The sequence below is a fragment of the Phasianus colchicus genome, chromosome 5, assembly GCF_987193195.1.
Source record: "Phasianus colchicus chromosome 5, bPhaCol1.hap1.1, whole genome shotgun sequence".
NCBI lineage: Eukaryota > Metazoa > Chordata > Aves > Galliformes > Phasianidae > Phasianus > Phasianus colchicus.
In genome coordinates this window covers 35,632,869-35,653,995 of record NC_143440.1, presented here as the reverse complement: position 1 = coordinate 35,653,995, position 21,127 = coordinate 35,632,869, and the positions used below count along the sequence as shown (strand labels likewise).

Genomic DNA, 21,127 nt, shown 5'->3' with positions numbered 1-21,127 from the left:
ATTAAAAAAAAAAAACCAAACCTATACTTAATAGTTTGAAGAGGCATGGGAAAGGAATTTATCTCCCTTATGGCATATAAAGAGAATCTGTACTGCTTGTTCTTGGTTTTAAGCAGTTTCCTTTATCTTAATTCAACATCTTGTCTATTTTGACTTACCTCAAAATTGAAAAGGTATGAAAACCACATACTTATGACAACCATATTTAACTGAAAACTTATTCAAATACTGAATAAAAATGAATAAATATTTACTCTTAGTTCTTCAATTTGTTACACCCACACAAAAATAAGAACATTGCTATTAGCAAAAAAAAATCTTTTTTAAACATCTGTTACATTCTGAGAAGCCACATTAGGAAAAAAAAAAATCTATCTAAATTAAGGCTTCCATTTACTGATGCAGTATATCAATTAGAAACAACTTGTGATCTTCCATAAACATACTTCAACACAACTTAGAAAACTAGGAAATGCAGGACTAAAGTGCCTTCTAGCATACTCTTCTGTAAGAGAGGACAATGAAGAAGCACCACAACCTGTGACACTTCTGAAGGCAGTACAGTATTCTGGGGGAAAATGGCACAAAATCTCAAGAAGATCAAGAATCTATTGATCTCTTTAAGTGAGCAAAAAGCAATTAACAATATAACACCATATATTAAAACCACTCATAATCTACACCTCTTGGATTTCATAGTTTTACTGCCTTTATATACAAGATTTAATGTGAAATTCTACCTTATCAAAAACTTCATGCCACTGTTATACTACACATCATTGCTAAAAACCTTGGTAGTAAAAAGCCCTCCTGATCTGCTACCATTACTCCAAAAGCAATGCCTACTTTATTATGCTGGCTGACAACGTCACAGGCAAATTTTGATTGGATGGCAGTAGAAGTTGAACATTACCACCAGCACTCCATTACGTTTTGTTGCTGTGCGACAGATGGCAGCAGAGGGGCACTCTGACAAAATGGCATCTAACATGGAAGTGCCTGTGAAGAAAAGGTGTGGAACTGAATTCCTTCATGAGGAAAAAACTGCAGCCACTGACATTCTCGTCAATGCTTCCTGAATGTTTATGGAGACCACGCATTGAATGTGAGCAGAGCGAGGCAGTTGGTGGTGCATTTATGCACTGGCAACAGCAGGTCACCTCCTCTAGTGCAGATCTGTATGAGTGTGGCATGCAGGCAAAAATGTTCACGGCTGGCAAAAATGCATATCTAATGGTGGTGACTGTTGAAGAATAGTCTTTGGTAGCTGAGAATCTACTCTATCAAGTAATGTCATTGTGATGATCTTTGTAGCTGTTGTAGTTTCCATGGAAATAAATAGGAGACATTACTTTTGTACTGACCTGCATGCAACATGCACTAAGTTCCAATACCAAGAGTTGGTCTCAATGATGTTTGTGGGTTCCTTCCGACTCATGATATCCTATGATTCTTTATTTGAGAAAATGGGCTTGCTGGTTTTCATCTCATCATATATTTGAGGTCATAGATAAGCAAGAGCAATAGAAGACTCATACTTCTTAAGGGAAAAAAATCATTAAATCCTTCGTCACAATTCTGTTGATTTGTAACCTTTCACCACTCAACACAATCACAGAGAGCAGAGTAAGCCCCCTGAGATACTTAATAATTTGGGGCAACAGCATTGCAACTGGATTAACATTTGAGTTTCATATATGTCAAAACAATTAGGTTTTTCTAAACTTGACATCATGGATACTTGTGAGATACCACCACATAGCTTTAGCACTAGATTTAACTTTTTCAGACATTCAGGCTTGTAGATATATGAGTAACTATCATTACCACACAAGACTTCACCTTACAAGATAAATATACTATTTGTCTGATTTTAAAATGACTCCCTTCATCCCACTAAGTTCCTAACATTCATTAGACAGGTTACTAGCAATCGCTTTTGTTGAAGTACATCAGACAGGTAAGACCATTACACTCTGTTAGATCTCATGAGATGCTAAGCAGATCCTTTCACAAGCAGTATTTCTAACTCCTGCTTAAGCCAATGGGATTAGAAGGCGATCTATATATCTCAAGACTGATTTGTCAAAGTTCATATCACCTACAAAAATTCAAATTCATAACACAAGAGGAAAATTAATGCATCAGTGCATTACAGTGCTGCACAGTTTAACTGAATACATGCTGTGCGTGCGTTAACAGCATTGCCAGCTTCTAATTAAAAAGCAATCATGAAGAAAAACAATTTTATTGTATTAACATTAATATGTAGCATCTAGAGACAAAGGAACTACTTTTCTGTATTAGCCTTAACAGTCTTCAGCATACCTGCCTTTCTTTCCAGAATACTAAAATAGTTGACTTCTCAATCTTTATGAAACTTAGCTCAAAAGAATGCAACACAATCTCAATACAGACATGCTAAAAATCCCTGGCAGTACTTTTTCCCCATCACTAAACTACTGACACAGTAGTTACTTAGTGTGTTATAAAAACAATTAATAGAATTTTTACCATCATTATTAAAAAATGACTTCTCTAACACTACCAGACTTAATTTCAAATCTCAGAAACAGTCAAATGATGCATATACCTGCAATTGGAATATTCTGCGAGATTGACAGCTGTACATCTCCAGTCCCAGGTGGCATATCAATTACCAAATAGTCCAGTTGACCCCAGTCAACCTAGAAGAAAACAATAAAATACATGTTGGAGTTTTGAAGGGTTTTTATTTAAGGCACTCTAAAGGACACAAAGACTGAAATAAAACACGCTATGTAGAACAGGTAAACTCAAGAACACCACAAAGAATGATACTGAGACAGTGTCATTTGTTGTGTAACAAATATTGCTTACGAAATGTTTCCATTAATTTTTGACTAATTTTGCTTACTACTTATCAATTCTTTGAAATTATGTATAATCTCCTCAGCAATCCTTTTTTGGTTGTTTCTGTGAGGTTATTCATGCATGGAGAACTCTTGGTACTGAATGTGCTGCTATTTACTACGAAAAATAGCTGTTTATTAAAAAAAATGATTTGTTAAATTAAAGTCACCAGCTATAATACACAGATCTAAAATGTACATAAGACAGAATAAATCAAGACTAATAGGGCATCAAATGAAAGTGACAAAAGGTCCTAGACTCAAATTCTGGAATTGCTGTGATTATTTATATTGTTGACCAGTATAGACTTCCTGGTGAGCTAAATAACTCTCCTTGAAATGCTGGGTACTTCAATGCACATTCTCTGAGCTCCAGTGCAGCAGAGCTGTTGAGCAATGCAGTCCCTCCTAACCCAGGAAAGGAAATAGCACCACTCCATATTATGTAAAGCCACATTATGTTTTGCCTATGCATCTCCCAGTGGCTAACTAAGCCTCAAGAGATCCATGATTTGACTCTGACATGGAATAGGTTAATACCAGTGCACTCTTTCTAGCCAGCAATAGTGATATGAGGTCTTTTGTCTCTGCAGTAAAGAAGCTTTAGAAATCATAGCCACATTAAAAACAATGAAGATGCATAAATGTCTCCCCTAACTCTTCTTGTCCACACAGACAGTGTGATCAGATGCTGTATCTGATTCAAACTACAGATGCAGTCTATGGCCTCCACTAAATAAGAAAATGCCAAACAAAATAGAACTTTATCTTCTCTTTTATTTTGCACATTTCCTTAGTGTCAACTGAACAGCAAAAGCAATTGCCATTTTTGCCTGTCACCAGTTATTATTCCAGAGTGTCAGACTTTCTCAAGGGAATGTTCATCGAGTCTTTGTACAGATGAAGATGCTGGGGAAGCACAAATGATGCTAAATCCAGCCCACTAATACAGTGTAGCAGTCCAGCAATAAACAGAATGGTAGAGGGCTGACTGATAAAGACAGAAGATTTCAAAGCACTTCCTGGAAAAGGTGGATGGGTAAAGTGAGTTACCAAATCTTACTTTCAGCATCTAAGTGCAGAGTTTTGCACTTGGGCCGGAGGAATCCCAAGCATCCCTACAGACTGGAAGGAGTGGTCCTTGAGAGCAGCCCTGTGGAGAGGGACCTGGGGGTCTTGATAGATGAAAAACTTAATATGAGCAAGCAGTGTGCCCTTGCGGCTCAGAAGGCAAATGGGATTCTGGGCTCCATCAAGAGAGGGGTGGCCAGCAGGGACAGAGAGGTGATTGTTCCCCTCTACTCTGCTCTTGTGAGGCCCTATCTGGAGTACTGTGTCCAAGTGTGGAGCCCCCAGTACAAGAAAGACAGGGAGCTGTTGGAGAGGGTCCAGAGGAGGGCCACAAAGATGATCAGGGGACTGGAGCACCTCCCCTATGAGGACAGGTTGAAAGAGCTGGGCTTGTTCAGCCTGGAGAAAAGAAGGCTACAGGGTGACCTCATTGCAGCATTTCAGTACCTAAAGGGAGCCTACAAGCAGGAGGGAATCAACTCTTTGAAAGGGTGAGTGACAGCAGGACAAGGGGAAATGGTTTTAAGTTGAGGGAAGGGAGATTTAGGTTGGACGTCAGGGGGAAGTCCTTTACAGAGAGAGTGGTGAGGTGCTGGAACAGGCTGCCCAGAGAGGTTGTGGATGCCCCGTCCCTGGAGGTGTTCAAGGCCAGATTGGATGGGGCCCTGGGCAGTCTGGTCTAGCATTAGGTAGAATGGTTGGTGGCCCTGCGTGTGGCAGGGGGGTTGGAGATTCATGATCCTTGAGGTCCCTTCCAACCCTGGCCATTCTGTGCTTCTGTGATTCTGTGACTCTGAATTGATAGCAGGCCCTCCTCCCATTCCTCGTTTCCGCTACAAACACTGCAGGAACACTAAATAGTACTAAAGATCATTTCTAGCTAAACAGGAAATGCTACTTTTAACTACAGCAAACACTGCATATGCTTTTTTACATTTCGTATTGATCTATATTATAATACTATAAATATTTTGTCAGTGAAAATGACATATGCTGAGCAGATTTCTTAAGTAATTAACATTCATAATCATATCAAGATTATAATTCCAAGGAAGAATCTCACATGTGCAAAAGTGTACACCCTAAACATAAGCATGAGATACAGAAGCCAGATTATTTTAAATATCTATCATTTTTACTTATTTTTATCTTGTTTTGTAATTAGCAATATTAATTACATACCAGTGCTTGAAGATCTCTCCTTTTCCAGATTTAATTAACTTTGCTCACATGAAGGCATGAACTTCAAATTTCTATGTTTCTTAATTAAAAATTAACCATTACAAAGGTGACAAATTGAAAGGTTACTGATACAGATGCTATAAAACAGCAGTAGCTTACAACAAGAGAAAAGTCAAATTCCTTTAAGATCTTCAGCTAAACACATCTGCCATAAAAAAGTGTATATTTAAATATACAAGAATAGAGCCTTCATGATAATCACAGCTATTTTGTAGCAATAAAGTAGTGAGTGTTTAGTTCATACAAAGGTTTACATCAAAATGACTTTTTTCCCTTGTGTCTTTATAATGCACGATCCTGGCATCTTTTATTAAGCCCAAGTTTACCAGTCCACTCATCGTGTTCTCCTTCCTTAAATCCTACTGTAGAAATTTCAAATAAACTCATTTTTTGCTTTCTGCCTTGCAGCAAGATGCAGTCCTGAAACACATGCAGCTGTCCATCCCTACTATTATTCAACTCTCTTACCTAGTCTGCAAAACCAATTATGGTTGTAGAAAAACTTAGATTCTAGTTTCTAGTTCTTTACTACGTAAGCTTAGCTTCAAGCATCACCTCAAAGAATACTGCAAAATAGTTCAAACAAACAGAAAACAAAAAAAAGCCAACACAACAACAAAAACACACAACCCTCACCACCTTTACCAGGGATGACTGAATAAGCTGCTTCCAAAATTCACTTTGTAAAATGGGAGAAAAGGTACAGAAATTTGAATGTATCTGCCTCAAGAGTTATCTGCCTCAATCTTGCTTAGTAAGTGACCCCATAACAAGAATTTCCTGGATTGTATTATGAGTAATGATTTTTGTTCAAGTTATAAACCTCTGTGAACAGATGTTAACAATGGAATTTTAAGCACATGGTGAACCTCGTGGTAAATCTCATTGCTAGGCAACAGAAAAAATACTCTTAATACACAGGGCAATTACATTATAATGCTTTAGCTAATCTACCGCACTAAAATCACCTTATTTCTTTATCATCTTCAAATTAATGGATTGAAAAAATTATAGCAGAACACAATTTGATGGAGATAATTCCTATAAATCTGACAAGAAAAAAAAAAGGAGAAAGTACACCAATATAGCAGCAGTGTAGAGGACATTTTGCTGCTTTACACAGTAGTAGCAAGACAGGCCCTTATCATGCTAGATCAAAACAAGAAATATATCTAGAAGTTCACGTGTTGAATATGTACCAGAATCATCCTCTAAACAACTTAGAATTGCACCAGTACAACTGCTGAAGTTGGACACCAAACTGGATTGAAAAAAACTGTCCCTTATTCAAAATAACTTTTTTTTTTTTATTATTGTTAAAAAGAACTAAGCTACTGTTTTTGTCTGGGAGCAAACAATATACTGTAGCCAGTATGGATCTATTCGGATGCAGGCTAGAGAATTCTGCACCTCACATTTCACTCCGCAGTATAGGAATATAGAAATATATTTACTGCAGAATAGGAATATGATGAACACTGAAGTTCAGTTTCTCCTCCAACACTCTCCCACAGGAGTATGCAATACGACAGGCTTTTATTAAACACATTATTGAATATAATTTGGAAGGTGTAACTATTCTTTATAGAAATGCACACACTATTAAGTGAGGAAAAAAATCCAAGTCTTTTACTAAATATTGATAAAGCAGAAAAAAGAGAGACATTTTTAATTAACTTAAAATTGGAACATATAATCATAGGAGTGGCATTCTGAAGTCTCTTACTGACATTCTTTCAACATTATTAAAATGGGATGTATAATCAAGCTGTGATATAAAACACAAATTCAAATGCAAATCCTGTTTATATGCAAAAATTCACCAACCCAGGATCACCAGTCCTCATGCTCTATGGTTCTCAGTGCGCCTGCATGCAAACGTCCTCGCATACAAAAAATGAGCTCAGTTTAACAGCATGTTACACTAAAGGAGTTCCTTTTGCAAGCAGTAAGCAGACAGCAGTTACAAAAGCCTGCCTTGTAGCATCTGTAACCTGTCAGCACCTCTACCAATGTCTAAGAGTGCTAAAACCTTCAACGTTCTAATATACAGTGTGTAAAACATTTCAAAGCATAGAAATATAATTTTGCTTTCCTTAAGTATATCATTCATCTTTTTTAAAGAAAGCTTTAACTTGACATTTATTGTTAAGCAACATAATTAATTGCCATGTGCTTCTGTGATTTTTCCTTTGCTCAGAAACACCATGAATGCTTCCATGTAAATTACTTGAATCAATCACTGTTATGTGGCAATTCATAATCAAAGCACCAGATATGCATTTTGAGCAAGGGTTCCTCAGATAGAGTATAGAGAATTCTATTTCTGTTGAGGAATTAAGCCTGAGAATCCTGTTGCATTAGGTAAAAATAACAGAATATTAGCACAGAAGAAGGATTGCTGCTTGTGGTTTTGAAGTAATCCTGGTGTTTGGTAAATAACAGAAGATATTATTTATTTGTTCTTACTAAGAGGAATACATGCAGAGTTTCAATCAAGCAGCACTGCAGGTGCAGGCTTGGCAGCAGCCAACCAAGCTCTGAACACCAGTATCAGAAAAGTTAAAAGCTACATTGCAGACAGCCTAAGGTCTATTCCTGCCTATCTCCCCACCTCCTAACCACTGTGTTGGGTATATATATGTGATTTAGTGCAGGCAAACAGCTGAACAGAACAAGGCTCAGAAAATCTGTTGTAAACTCAGTATGAATATGCACAGAAGTTTTCATATATCTGTTAATACACAAAACAAACATTAAAAATTAATTCCCTGAAAATTTACTTAAATAGTCTGTCAAAGATATATAGACAGTGGGGATTGAAATGCAGCTTCACATTATATGAAAACAGATTATTCATAGTATGATGAAACTTACAATATTGTAATTTTAAAAAAAAGTACTTATTCTCACAAACATTTAATAAACTAAAGAACAGGAGATGCTCAGTCCTTACACAAACTCTCTACTACTGAAATAAATACTTGCACCACAGCAGCTTCTTACACTATAGCAGGAGATTCTATAGTGCTTAATGCAACTTGACACTTTCTGAATGAAGAACACTGCTATTCTGACTTGTCCTATGAAGCCTAACCAATCTTGAAGACTTGCAATTTAACACCACAAAAAACCAATGCACTGCAGTAATTCAAATTCCCTCTAAGGTATTTTTGAGCAGTCACTTTTCTTTTTCTTTTGCCAAAGTTCAGAGAGAAATTGAGGTGAAGCCTAAGAACAGTTTTCTCCAACCATTTCCATAAGGAGAAGGAAATTCTCCTATTCCTCGCGAATATAAACTTTAAGTGCCTAGAAATCAGAGCTGTGTTCCTGTCAACCACTGAAATGGGACTGGCCTCCTTCTCCCTGATTTTTCTTTTTTTTTTTTTTTTTTTTTTTAAAACAGCATTAAGATCTGAAGGCAGATGAAGAATATGATGCAGTAAGCCTGAGGTTTCTGTCACCCTCACCAGTACAACCTACAGGTTAACCCACCTAAACTATCATATTCCAGAAGACACAATAACAAGGAGTTTGAGGATAGGGACATCAGGCTCTTACCCAACCACAGGAAGACCAGCCAAGGCTGCAGCCTCAGAGGCGCTGAGATGTAGAGCAGCTTGACATGTCCTCAAGAGTCTGTGGCTAGTCACTGGGATAACTGAAAAGGAGTAGCTTTGTGCATCCCCACAACAATTACTGGAGATAGTATCAGCAATATTGTGTATAAGAATTTCCCACTACATTTGAGTTACTTCCATGGAAGAGCCTTTGTGAGATGAAACTCTTATTTCACAGTGATTCAAAACACGTGCTCTCTAAAAGACAACAGTTTGAGAAACAAACTGTGTTATGCAGTCAGTCTTGAGATTGATCATTCTTCTGCTGCTCTCTACCCTTGACCCACAAACAGCCTGCACTATATAACACAGAACACTTTTCTTCAGAAATATACCTTCTTCCTGTTCAGTGATATAAAATTGTCTGCAGTTCAGCTTCTCAATAACGATGTTCAGAAAATAATTGTGGAAGACAATTTTCCCTTCTTATGCCTTTCAGCAATAAAGTTAAACAACAAAAAAATATTAACAGAAACCTAAACAAATTGGAAGAAAGTGAGTTAGTATCACATCATCCAATTAAGCTAATAACCAGTTTGGTGCAATTGCTTTACGGATATCACCTAAACAATTAAGCCTCTTAGAGCTCTGCCTAAGCACAGAGGGACATCAGCATTATTTAACTATCAGTCCCAAAGTTAACAAACCACTTCTAAGGCAGTGTTATTAGGAATCCATTTCAGCTCATAAGATTTACATATGCTGTCTGCATAACAGATATCAAATGGGAAAAATTTATTAAACCAGCCCTCCACATATAATTTAGCCAGAATTTCTCTAACGATGTTAAAAGCTGATGTATAATTCAAGGCTGAATGCCTAAGCTATACAACAGAAAGCTATTTGCCTAATAGTCTTTACAAGTCATTTCACTTCTTCAAACTTCAGTTTATATTCTGGTTAAAAAAGTAACTCTTCATTTATTAATAGTTAACACAGGCACAATTCTGTGACTCATTGAGAAACTGATTTTACATTAGTACTTCAATTGAAAAATATTAAATTTAAAAATTAAAAAATTCTGTTAAGTGTATAATGCTTTTTTGTACAGAATACAGGATTTCAGGACAAAAGTCTTAAAGACCTTCAAGAAAAAGATGACAGAAGAAAATAATATCATAGATGTTGTTCAGATCACTTAAGATGCTGCTGAAGAAAGCTCTCCAATATTACCGTAAAGAGAATAATATAAGAATTGGAAAAGAATCAATTAGATGTAGATCACTGAACTGAGGCCAGAGATAGTAAATCTCAATACAGAGCTAGATTTTCTGTCTGGTGAGATGTTATCTAACCTCAGAATAAGCAACCTTGAGTTGAAACATTAATTTTCAGCAATAAAGTGTTACATGCATGTATTTTAGAATAACCTGTTTTCCCTCAAACATTGACAAAATTCTACTGTACAAACTTTTATGCACTTAAAATTCACAAGCATATGCTCCCTAGTCACTGAATTCTGAATAGTTTACCCTTGCTAATGAAATCAGCATTGGACTCTGCTCAGCTTACCCTGGAGTACAATAATCAATGCTCCGACAAGAAACAAGAAATCACAGCAAGGCCAGATAATAAGTATACGGAACCTTTCGCTTCCACAGGAAGACTCGAGGGGATGAGAGAGTGAAAAAAGCGTAAGCAAGAACACAGGCAAGAGCAAGCAGAGTAAATCACTGACTCACAGGGATTCTTAACCATGGCCTGGTCCATAGACTGTGAGCTGATACAAGTTTTCTGTTTAATGAACTGCCTTTAGGTTAGAAAAGAGCAAAGCCAACTACATACACATTGTATTTACAAAGAGTAGAATACAAAATATAACAAAATACAAAATATAACAAACATAAATAAATCTGAGAACTGTGTAAACAGTTGCAAAATGTACATCACTTTTCAATTTAAAGATGCGCTTACTGTTAGGGTAGTCAAAGCATTTACTATAGATTAGACGAACAATCTATGAAAACTTCATACATAAGATTGCCCAAACTGCCATGCTTGCAGATCCATGCTTTTGCATCCAACCATGCCCTCAGTTCTATTTCTGCAACAATAAATCAAGAGTGTTATTTGTAATCTAAAGCTAATTAAAATAATTTGCTGAAAATGCTGATACCATGAATTTAGGGTCATTAAGCAATTACTGGCAAGAAAGGGTCAGGTTCTGTATTTTCATCTCCATTCTAGATTTTTATTCAACTCCAATTCTTACTTCTTAATTAATATACAGGAAAAAAAAATACTTAAAATGAGCACTGATTTAACTATATGGAAAAAGAGACACGGGAAATTATTCCAAAGGCATAATTCTGCTTCAAACTATTTTTCTTTTAAAAAACACTGCTGATTGAGCAAAAAAAGCCAGAAAAATGGTAAGGTTGTTTGGGTTGGGACAAAAAAAAAAAAACATTAATCTTCAGTACCTTTAGTACAATTATTTTACATTTGTGTCAATCATTTAAGTGAGAAAAAATCACTTTCTGCAAAGAATACAGGTACAAAACCTGCACAGACTTGGATACTCGCATTTATTTTCTGGGAGCAAAAGAGATACAGAGTGATGACATGAGTGAAGGATCAGTCTTGCAATTTCAGTGGTCAGAACGGAAGCATATTCATTGGAAAAAAAAAAACAGAAACAAAACAATTTATTAATTCAATTAAAAAACATCTGTTAAATTCACACATTATTTACAGAGTAAATTTGAGTGATGCTAAACAATCTTTAATGGTGTGACAGCAGGACAGTACTCCGTTTTGAACAAAATATGAAGAATGTCAAAAATGGAAAGTAAAAAAAACCAATCAGTATTAGCGAGCTCCACCTACACATTCAGAAGCAACCCAAAGCTCTCCTGAAGATCTTGACCGCTCAAGAAGCAAATGCAGCTACAGCTGAAGAAGGTACAGCAGTGGGCAGATCAACTCCTTCCTCACTTACACATACCTCAGTTCTTATATTTTTGTGTGTATGTGTTATTAACGTTAGGTGTCAGAAAGCAATTTACTTGATTCGGCACAACAAAGTCCAAAGTGACAAACTAGCTTGAGAGTAATCAAACTACAATTTGCCAATCACCACTTCAAACATATTGGTGTCCTTTGGCAAAGCATTGCTAACTAGTAGAAAATATTACTATCCTAAGAGTACAAATTGAGCTGTAATTTCAACTGTAACACTACTAAAGAACGTCTGGAAAATGTATGCTGAATTTTGATTTTGTTTCATTGCTCACAGTTAGGGAAAATCTCTATACTTCAGAATTTCTTTACCTTTCTCGTCATAGCCAGTATTTATCAGTGTCCCTCAGTCAAATGTTCTACATCCACAATTACTTCAGCTTATTTTTGCAGTACAGTTTTAATGACACAAGGACAACATATTTGACCTAATAATTAGGAAGGCAGCACATAAAACCAACACAACACCTCCTAAGCAATTCTTCTGATTCACAACAACTCAAACTATGAATTATGAGAGTTGGGTGCCTGTAACACAGAATAATTTGAATGTTTGAGTCAAAACCACGCACATTTTCACCATAAAACAGACAGATAGCGAGAAGTCTTCTGCAAATACCAAAATCTCTGTTGTGCACCACGTGTCAACCAGATCCCCTTTTGTGATCCAGTAATTATATACAGCCTTGTGAGAGAGGAGCCCTACCGTCTTATAAGACCCGTCAGGCAGACATGTTCAAAATGAAACTGTCACTGTTAACACTGAATCCAACACAAAGCTGAGTACTCACAGCCATTTAAAAATGAACTAAAGCCAGAACACTGGTTCTGCTGCTGTAATTCTGGGTTTTTATATCATAATTAGATACATGAAATAATTCATACAAAAGATGGAAGGTATGAATTTTATTTTCTCAAGCAGGTGCCATTTATCTCAGCCACCAGACAAGGAAAATAGGAGTCACAGAAGCAACCACAACCCTATACATAAACTCAGTTGCCTAATCTGGGCTACACGTAGGTGCTGAAATCCAGGACATTCAGAAAGCGAGACATCTCATAGGCTTTTCTTAAGACAGTATTGTTCATTTCCAGCCTGTGACCCTCCCACCTTTGACCTTAACACCATTAATTTCCATTTATTCCACATCAAGCTTCAAACTTCAGAGCTCTTTACGATACCATACGTGTTCTGCTAATGCGACAGCAAAGAGTCTGAAGGTATCTCCAGGATGGGAAAATAATCTCTCAGCAATACTGGGAATGACAAAGGAGGCATTCACACCATCCTAGATAGATCCAGTTCAGGCTTTTCTTTGACTTTCAAACACCATTCCTGAAGGCCAGGTGCCCACCTTTCAGGCACTGCCACACGGTGTGCAAGTACAGCAATGAAGATAACCATGCTCTTTTTTGCATTTAACTTACAATCACTTCAAAAGAACAGAGAGTGGGAAAGTGGCATATGAGGTGCCTGCAACACTTAATATTTCGTGAAGTCTCATGCAAATAATAAAAGCTTCATTTAGGAAAGAAAATAAATAGTGCCTTCTCATTTTTCAGTTTCTCTGCCACCAATATTCCCGTTAAGCAAACACTTCTGAACATGATTAAATGACCACCTCATTCCTTAAAGGACAAAGCACGATGACATGTTTTTTAGGCACAAAGTTCTGAACTTTGCTGCAGACAGATGATGCAACCCTTTAAACCTCAAAATAGTTTTCTTTAAAGCTTCAGGAATAAAATATATTTATATGTAAGTACCAGTATCTGTTCTAGCCCTAAGGCAGCCATTTTGGAAAACCAGGAGTTCCCCTCCATTTCTCCCTGCCTAGCCAAATCCAGAAGAACAGTTGCATGTTTTGCATTTGTTTTGTTTTATGCAAAGGAGGGCAGACATGCATACCTGTGCGATTTGTGCTGGAGACGAGACTACTGGAAGCAGAGCAAGGAAAACATTCTCACAGCCTGTTCCCACAGCAGTAGCCGCACAGTCATAACCATGACAGCTGAGGAACCAGGCCAAGAAATGTTTGCTGTAAATACATTCTCACTTACTTGTTAAGCTTTTTTTTTTCTTTCTTTCTTTTTTTCTTTAATCCTCAAAAGCAGTTAAAATACACTTACTGCAAATGCTTCCAGTTCTGCAGTAAGTTGCTGGCTAATGTTTTTGTTTTCTTCTGGCCTTCCTTTCATTTCTTTTTACAATTGTTGACTTCTTTCAGTGACTATAATCCTTTTTCATATCAGCTGCTAACACAAGCCAAAAAACCAACAGGCATCTATATGAATCTTATTTACTTCATTAAGGGAAGAAAGGCAACAAAACAGGTTTTGTAGCTTCAGTTGGAAACAAAAGAATCAAGTCTACATTCATTCAATCATACCTCTCCCCAAATATTCAGGAATGCATCACAAAGGTGTGACAACAGGAATGCTGCAACTTCACAAGGCACATGGAGGGCCTGGGATAGACAGAAGGAACTTTCAATCTCCAAGATGTTTCCTGAATTTAATGCTTAGCTTCTCATCTCCAGAAAGTACAATCATTTCCCTTGCAATATATATATACTGGCTCGAACTGGTTTAGGCAGTTCTCTACAAACAGACAAGGGCTTGCATAGTGATCATTAGTATTTTTGCAAATTAGCACTGACTACAGAAATAATTCCTGGCTTTTCTAAACATCAACACTACTAACTAAAGCTTAGTTTCAAGCCCACTGGCTTGGGAAGAAATTTGCTTATTTTTCCTTTAGGCTGCGCAAAAGAAACGTAACAAAAATCAGGATAGACTTTCTTTTGTCAATAAACAAACTCTTTTATAAGGTGTAAGAGAATCATCTTATCTTGTCCATGAAAAAGATTCCTTAAATTTAGTGATGAAATAAGGCATGTCTCTTAACCTTCCCTCCTTTTAAATGAAAGCTCATGGAAGATTTAAATCTTTCTTTAAAGAAAAACCTCACAAGCATTGGATTGCTTTCTGTCACCTGCTGGTTGGACATACAAGCCCATGAAGCGCAGTCTTAGGAGCTTCTCACAGCATATCTTGCTGCAAAACATAACCAGCATTATTACTGAGTTTTGTCCCCTTTCTCAAAGGTAAATACTGACCTAAGTAAAGCAAATACAAAGTATCAAGGATACTATGTACAATGATTAAGTGTCTGGATCTTTTAATTTTTGCACTTTGGATCATAAAAATATAAACAGAAAAGCATCCTGACTCCCTCAAGATGCAACTGTTTCTATGTTCTAAAGAACCCTGATATCTCAGCTTTCCCCCCCTAGAAGACTTTAGCCTGCACTAATAAATTTTATACTGAACTCAGGCTAAGACAACTCAATAGAAAAATAAAGCACAAAATATAATGTTAAGATTGTTAAAATGCTGACTTTTTTTTCAATATAGTGACACCTGGTGAGACTACCATATTTTAAAATTATGCACTGCAAAGTACAGACACATCTTTGCAGTTTATTATGTAAACACAGCTTTGTTTAGTTTTCTGAAATGTAAACTGTAAATATCCTACTACAGACTTTCAGTTTTCCATTACTTGCATATTGGATAAGTACATGGACATTGCAAAACAATTCAGTGTTGAAATTAGCAAAAAAATCTAAAACACTGCAAAAAATAAGGAAGAAAAAACTAATATTCTGCATTTAGCATAAACACTTTGGGTACATCTATTTTGTTGATAAAAAGACAAGCAAAGATGGATTGTTAATATATTGAAATGCAAAAATATGATAAAATACTGATCACTATTCAACTTTCTGATCACTTTTGCTGTGATTTCCCAGTACAGTATTTCTTCATTTTCTTATCTCTACAATCTACTGGCAGCACAATGTAAGTTAAATGCCTTCAAGGGAAATCACTTGACAGAGTGTCCCCCCTAAACCAATAAGTGTTAAAAACGAGATTCAAAAAAATCTTCCTGCTTTTCCTTAGCTGCAGTGTTAGGTTCCCCCCCCCCCCCTCCAATTGGTCTTTACGTTTACAATAAGAATAATTTTCATCATTGACTCAGACTGCTATTCTGGGGATCTTTTCAATTCACACAAAATATAGCTGCAAAAAAAAAAAAAAAAAAATTCAAAGCCATCAACTTGTTATTGTTGCCTCCCTCCCAATCCAAGACTTGTCATTCTCTGCTGAATCCTAGATCACCAGTCCCTCATCCACCCATTCACTTGCAGTAATTTTATACTGATGAAATACAGCTTTTTTTTTTTTTCCCTCCCACACCACTAATAATTCCATCTTTCAGCAAGCCCCATTGATAATTATCAATAAGTGATTAAACAGTAAAACTGGAACTTTATGTCAAATCCCACAAGTCATACATCTGAAGGTTAATAAAGAAAACCTGTTTTTGCTACCCAGCTAATCCACATCTGTGATTCTGTGATTCTGTGATCTAGTACCTGTTCTTTTAAAGCACTGGCTAAGAGTCTGAAGGTATCTCTAGGAGGGGAAAATAACCTCTCGGCAATGCTGGGTATGCGTTGCTGAGGTGCATTCCCACCATCCCAGGTGTGGAGCAGATCTAGCTCTCAGGCTTTATTTGACTTGACTCTATTCCTGCACACCTTTCAGGCACTGCAGCATTCAATACAGCAATACACACATCCCTGTTTCATCTAGCTTACAGCTGCTGGAAAGAAAAGAATTCCTTATCACTGGGGAAAAAAGTAAAAAAAAATCCCAAAACAATAGAGTGGGAGACTGGCATTAAGGGTATAATATCTTTACTGAAAAAAAGTTCAAAATAAGGAATGAGAATTCCCATTCATACTTAAACATTTGCTATCTTTCAAATCCATGGCTTGCCCTGCTCCATAGTCCATTACCAACTTCATTCCTGCTTACCTTTCTTCAACCTTTCTTCTGAAACCTTAAGACACAACATTTAATCTATATGTTTAACTTCATATTTTCACATCTTTTGTTGCTAGCTTCAAATTTGTATGTGCAGTGTAGATGACAGGATTAAAATAATCATCACCATTATCAACCTAGGGTTCTGCATACCCTCAGACTCTCACAAAGTCTATACTGCATACTGGCTGTAAACTACACTGGTCTTTATAGCACTACCTTGTTTATGGCGTTGCTACTCAACTCTAAGATGTCTGAGAGCTCATCAAGACAGCCAAGCCAGGTATACTCATTTTTAAAGTCCTTCTACATCAAGGTCCTTCTATCACACCTTCTGTTTTGATAGGATATATATATATTTAATTAGCATGTCGTATTTAGAATGCTCATTCAAAAGATAATTTGACTTCATTTAGTTTTTGTCTCTTCCTTCTGATGCTGTGCCTCTCAAGTGGCCAAATTACTGGAAGAGCTACAGAGGAAAATAAGTTCTCACTCATTATTGTAGAACTTGCTCATATGACTGAAAGACTTAATTATATATTTATTTGAGCAATGACTGTCTAGCTTCATGATTAGGGCACTTACATGAGAGAGACACCTTCTAAAGGTTTTGACTGAACAATTTAGCCAGCAATCTTCTCATTAAAAGACCTAGCCATTTTCTCCTCTCTGAGCTGCAGCCTTTAAAAAGTTACATTCAATTACTCAGTAAGAAGTTGGATGCCTATATTAGAATTAATCACAGAACAATTTAGGTTGGAAAAGACATGAGGAAGTCATCCAGTTCATCCTTCCACACAAAGCAGAACTTAGAGCAGGTTACTCAGAATCTTGTCCAGCTTGAGTTCTGAATATCTTCCGAAAGAGAGAATCTACAGTTACTCTGGGCAAGCTTTTTAGATATATGATTGCTTTCACTGTTACATAATAATAAATCATACTAAATAGCGCAATTTGTGTTCATTACCTTTGTGCTATCACTGTGCACATTCAGGAAGCATCTAACCCCCTCTTTTCTGTACATATCCATTAGGCAGTTGAAGACAGCAGTTCAGATCTCCCTTTAACCTTCTCAAAAATCAAACAGATCCAATTTTCTCAGTGACTTCACTCATTACATCTTTCATCCCCCTTATCATTTTGATGGTTCTTTGCAGAAGAAGATACAAGTAAAGTAGCATGCACCATCAGAAGTTAAGCAACTATGCACATACCTACAAAAGACATTTAGACTCTGATGATTATCAATTGTGGTGAATGCCAGGGACACATTTACATCTAAATTAAGAGCTAAGAAGTTTGGATGGCTAACAGATTTTTATATCATGGATATATACACATACTTTGAAAACCTGGAACACAAAATCTATTATGCTCAATATAATAAATGTGTAATAAATATGAAAAACTATAAAAGGAAGAAGCTTAAATTTACTCGGAAGTTGTAAATAATAGTCTATTTCCATATTTATTTTTACGAAGCAGTAACTCACTACTGCACTGAACACCATATTTATACACAAGTCTCCACAGTCCCAAAAATACTGCAAAAGAAAATACACAAACTCAGAAACCAAAGGACAAATTTTAGCAAACCATACTAATCAATCAGACAGTTCAGCATGTAATATTCACCTGCCTTTTAGTGTTCTTGTAATATATTGCTTTCATATCACTTCTAATTTAGAACCTCTTCCCCTAGCTACTCAACACTGTTTTAATAAACAGAGATAAACATGATGGTACAAAACAGTGAAAACATATATTAAAGATTTACGAGATTTAATACGTCCGTTTATAAACACAGAAGGTAAATGAGATCAGACTAACATATAAAGACACCATATACTGAATGTTCTACTGACAGAGCACGCACGGTACAACAGTAAATGTTTTTACCAGGTACAAATACATTTGCTCTCAATATCTTATCTATTTTTCTTACCTTCTCGAGTGCAGTATTAGCCATACCTAAAATAAGTTACACTTAAGAAAAAAATTGTCCCTGAATCCATATACGGATTAACTCTCAGAGTTAAATGGTTCAAAGGAGAAACTAGTAGATACACACTTCTCAAAGAGTAGCAACTGCACATAATATGTCAAAAAAGAAATAGCCTGTAATTCCATTACTATAATCACCTCTATGTAGATGGACAAATACAGGCGCAATGATCAAAAATCCCTTACAGTATAGCTGCTATAGTTTTTGCTTGCCAAGAATATTCTGAAACTTAATCTAATCCTGAAACATTTAAATTTACATTTTCAGGGTTCCATTCTCTGTGTTGTTGCCTTTATGGTAACTTTCTCATGGAGGCTCTTAAAATACCCCAGACCCTACAACCTACAGTCCAATAATTTCCCTCTTGAAATATTAAGCAATTTGTTTGCATCTCCTCTTCTTCCGATCGTGATACTCTACAGTTATTTTGTACGTTAACTAAGCATTACAGAATTATGCTATAAAAAAAGTTCCACTTGCATTTATGTACACACACTTCCATACAAACGTTACCACCATTACTTCTGTTAAGTGTTGTTTCAAATCAACTCTTCTCTTAGCAGAGACCAGCTCCAAAAGTAAAGTGGCACAAAGAACTTCCATGTCTAACCAAACTGTACAATTGTAATAGCCACATAAACAGAGTTAAAGGGTTTTTTGTTTGTGTTTTTTTAAGGACAAGACTGAATCTTAGGAATACAGCCTAGTCAGCTTTGGGTTTCTCTAATAAAATCATTTTTGTATTCTCATATGTTCTTTCAGCATCTATCTACAGGGGATGAAGTTGGTCCACGCTTTTAAGTGCAAGGCACCATTTTCTTTCATTCATGTGCAAATGCTCTGTGTTGAAAGGCTTACATCATTTCTGCTAACTTCCCTGTGTTCTTTCTTTTCCAATTATATTCCTCCCAGTGAAAGTTCATTTCATTTTCATTCAATACATACATTCTATTAAACAGAGGCATTACAATGTTGCTAAAAGAAGGAGCAAGGAAGAGACAGAGGAAATAAAATTAGATAATAGGAAATGTATTTTAATGACTTTTCATTTTCAACTGAGCCACTGCAGGAGAAGCTTCATTGTCTTTCTGGGAAAATGAGTTCATTCTCTTCAGAAGCACATAAGGAACCTTTACATCTACCAGTAATCTTAGCAGTGCTGAGATCTTAGCTTGAAACTATACTATGCCAAAGATGCTGCCAATGCCCAAGATGTTCTTGCTGCTCTAGAGGAGCACAACAAGGAACAAATAGAAGAGTACTGCCATGTAAGATTTGAATAGTCTGCAAAAACATAAGTTACAGTAATATGTCAGAGTAAGAAATTCTGTTGTTAATCAACCAGAGACCCCTGCCTCGAAAAGAATGCAGCTTCTCTGGGTTCACTACAAGGGAACTGTTTCCACTTAACAGAACTGCTGACATCCATAATCCACATCAGAGAATCACAGAATGCCCTAGGTTGGAAGGGACCCATAAGGATCACTGAGTTCAAATCCTATTTCCACATAGGAATGCATCACATCCCAATTACTTCTGGGCAATCCACTTCTCTGTCTGCTGAAACCAGCCCTACAGCTTACAGCAAGAGGCAGGAGATAAGTAGGTAGTGACTCAACTTTACTAATGTGACAAATATACATAAGCACTTCATGCTGAAATATGCACTTCATTTATACCTGCAGTCTTCCCTTTTTTTTTTCCAACTTATCTTGATTTTTTTTTTTTTAATTCCATGCTTGTATTTTGACCTGATGAACTGTTATTTCATATCTGTCATGGTGGGAGAAAACAACAGCTGATATCCTTTACACTCTAAACAAGATTCCCTTTCACTTGTATTTCTGCTACAACTATAGCAACTATTAAATTAGCAGCCAACTGCAGCACCACTTCCCCTCTGCAAGACTACTTAGCCAACAACTGCCACAGTATACCTTATAATGTACAGCAGCCAATCTTGTAATTCTTGGGTCACTTCAGGATTATGCCTATTCTCTTCTATTTGCTCCCTTGCTATTGATCTGTCAAGATGTTCACAGACACAAACGGAAATGGTGCTAGAAAACTTTCAATACAAACTGTAAGGAACAGTGGTAATGACCATTTAAAATTCTTGCAGCAACAGCAGTTCAAAGAAGAGTACAAGTTTTGCTAGCCTCCCCCCTTTCTTTTCTCAGCTGTCAACTTGATGCTTACTTCAGAGCTCCTCAGCAACATTACTGTTCAAGTACAAACTTCAGGTAACTCTCAAATGAGAAGTTACATCAGTATATTTACTGAACTTAGAATTCACCTCTATAACAAATACACCAAGACAACAGTACTGAGTCAGGACAGTCCCAGTAAAGGAATGAGTGCTGAAGGGGACCTATGCAAATGAGGAGGCAGCTTCTGAAGTATATGCTAAATAGAAAAAAAAAACCTCTCCAACAGAT

The 21,127-nt window shown here is 36.6% G+C and overlaps 1 protein-coding gene across 2 annotated transcripts in view; it reads right to left on the bottom strand.

Annotated features, from left to right (window-relative positions):
* The window catches only part of NUBPL (NUBP iron-sulfur cluster assembly factor, mitochondrial), an 87,503-nt gene that overhangs the window by 34,261 nt on the left and 32,115 nt on the right, over positions 1-21,127 (bottom strand). For both annotated transcript variants that reach the window (XM_031593792.2, XM_031593793.2), the window contains exon 7: positions 2,594-2,687. In XM_031593792.2, coding sequence (XP_031449652.1) covers positions 2,594-2,687 — 94 coding nt within the window. The remainder of the gene's footprint in view (positions 1-2,593; positions 2,688-21,127) is intronic.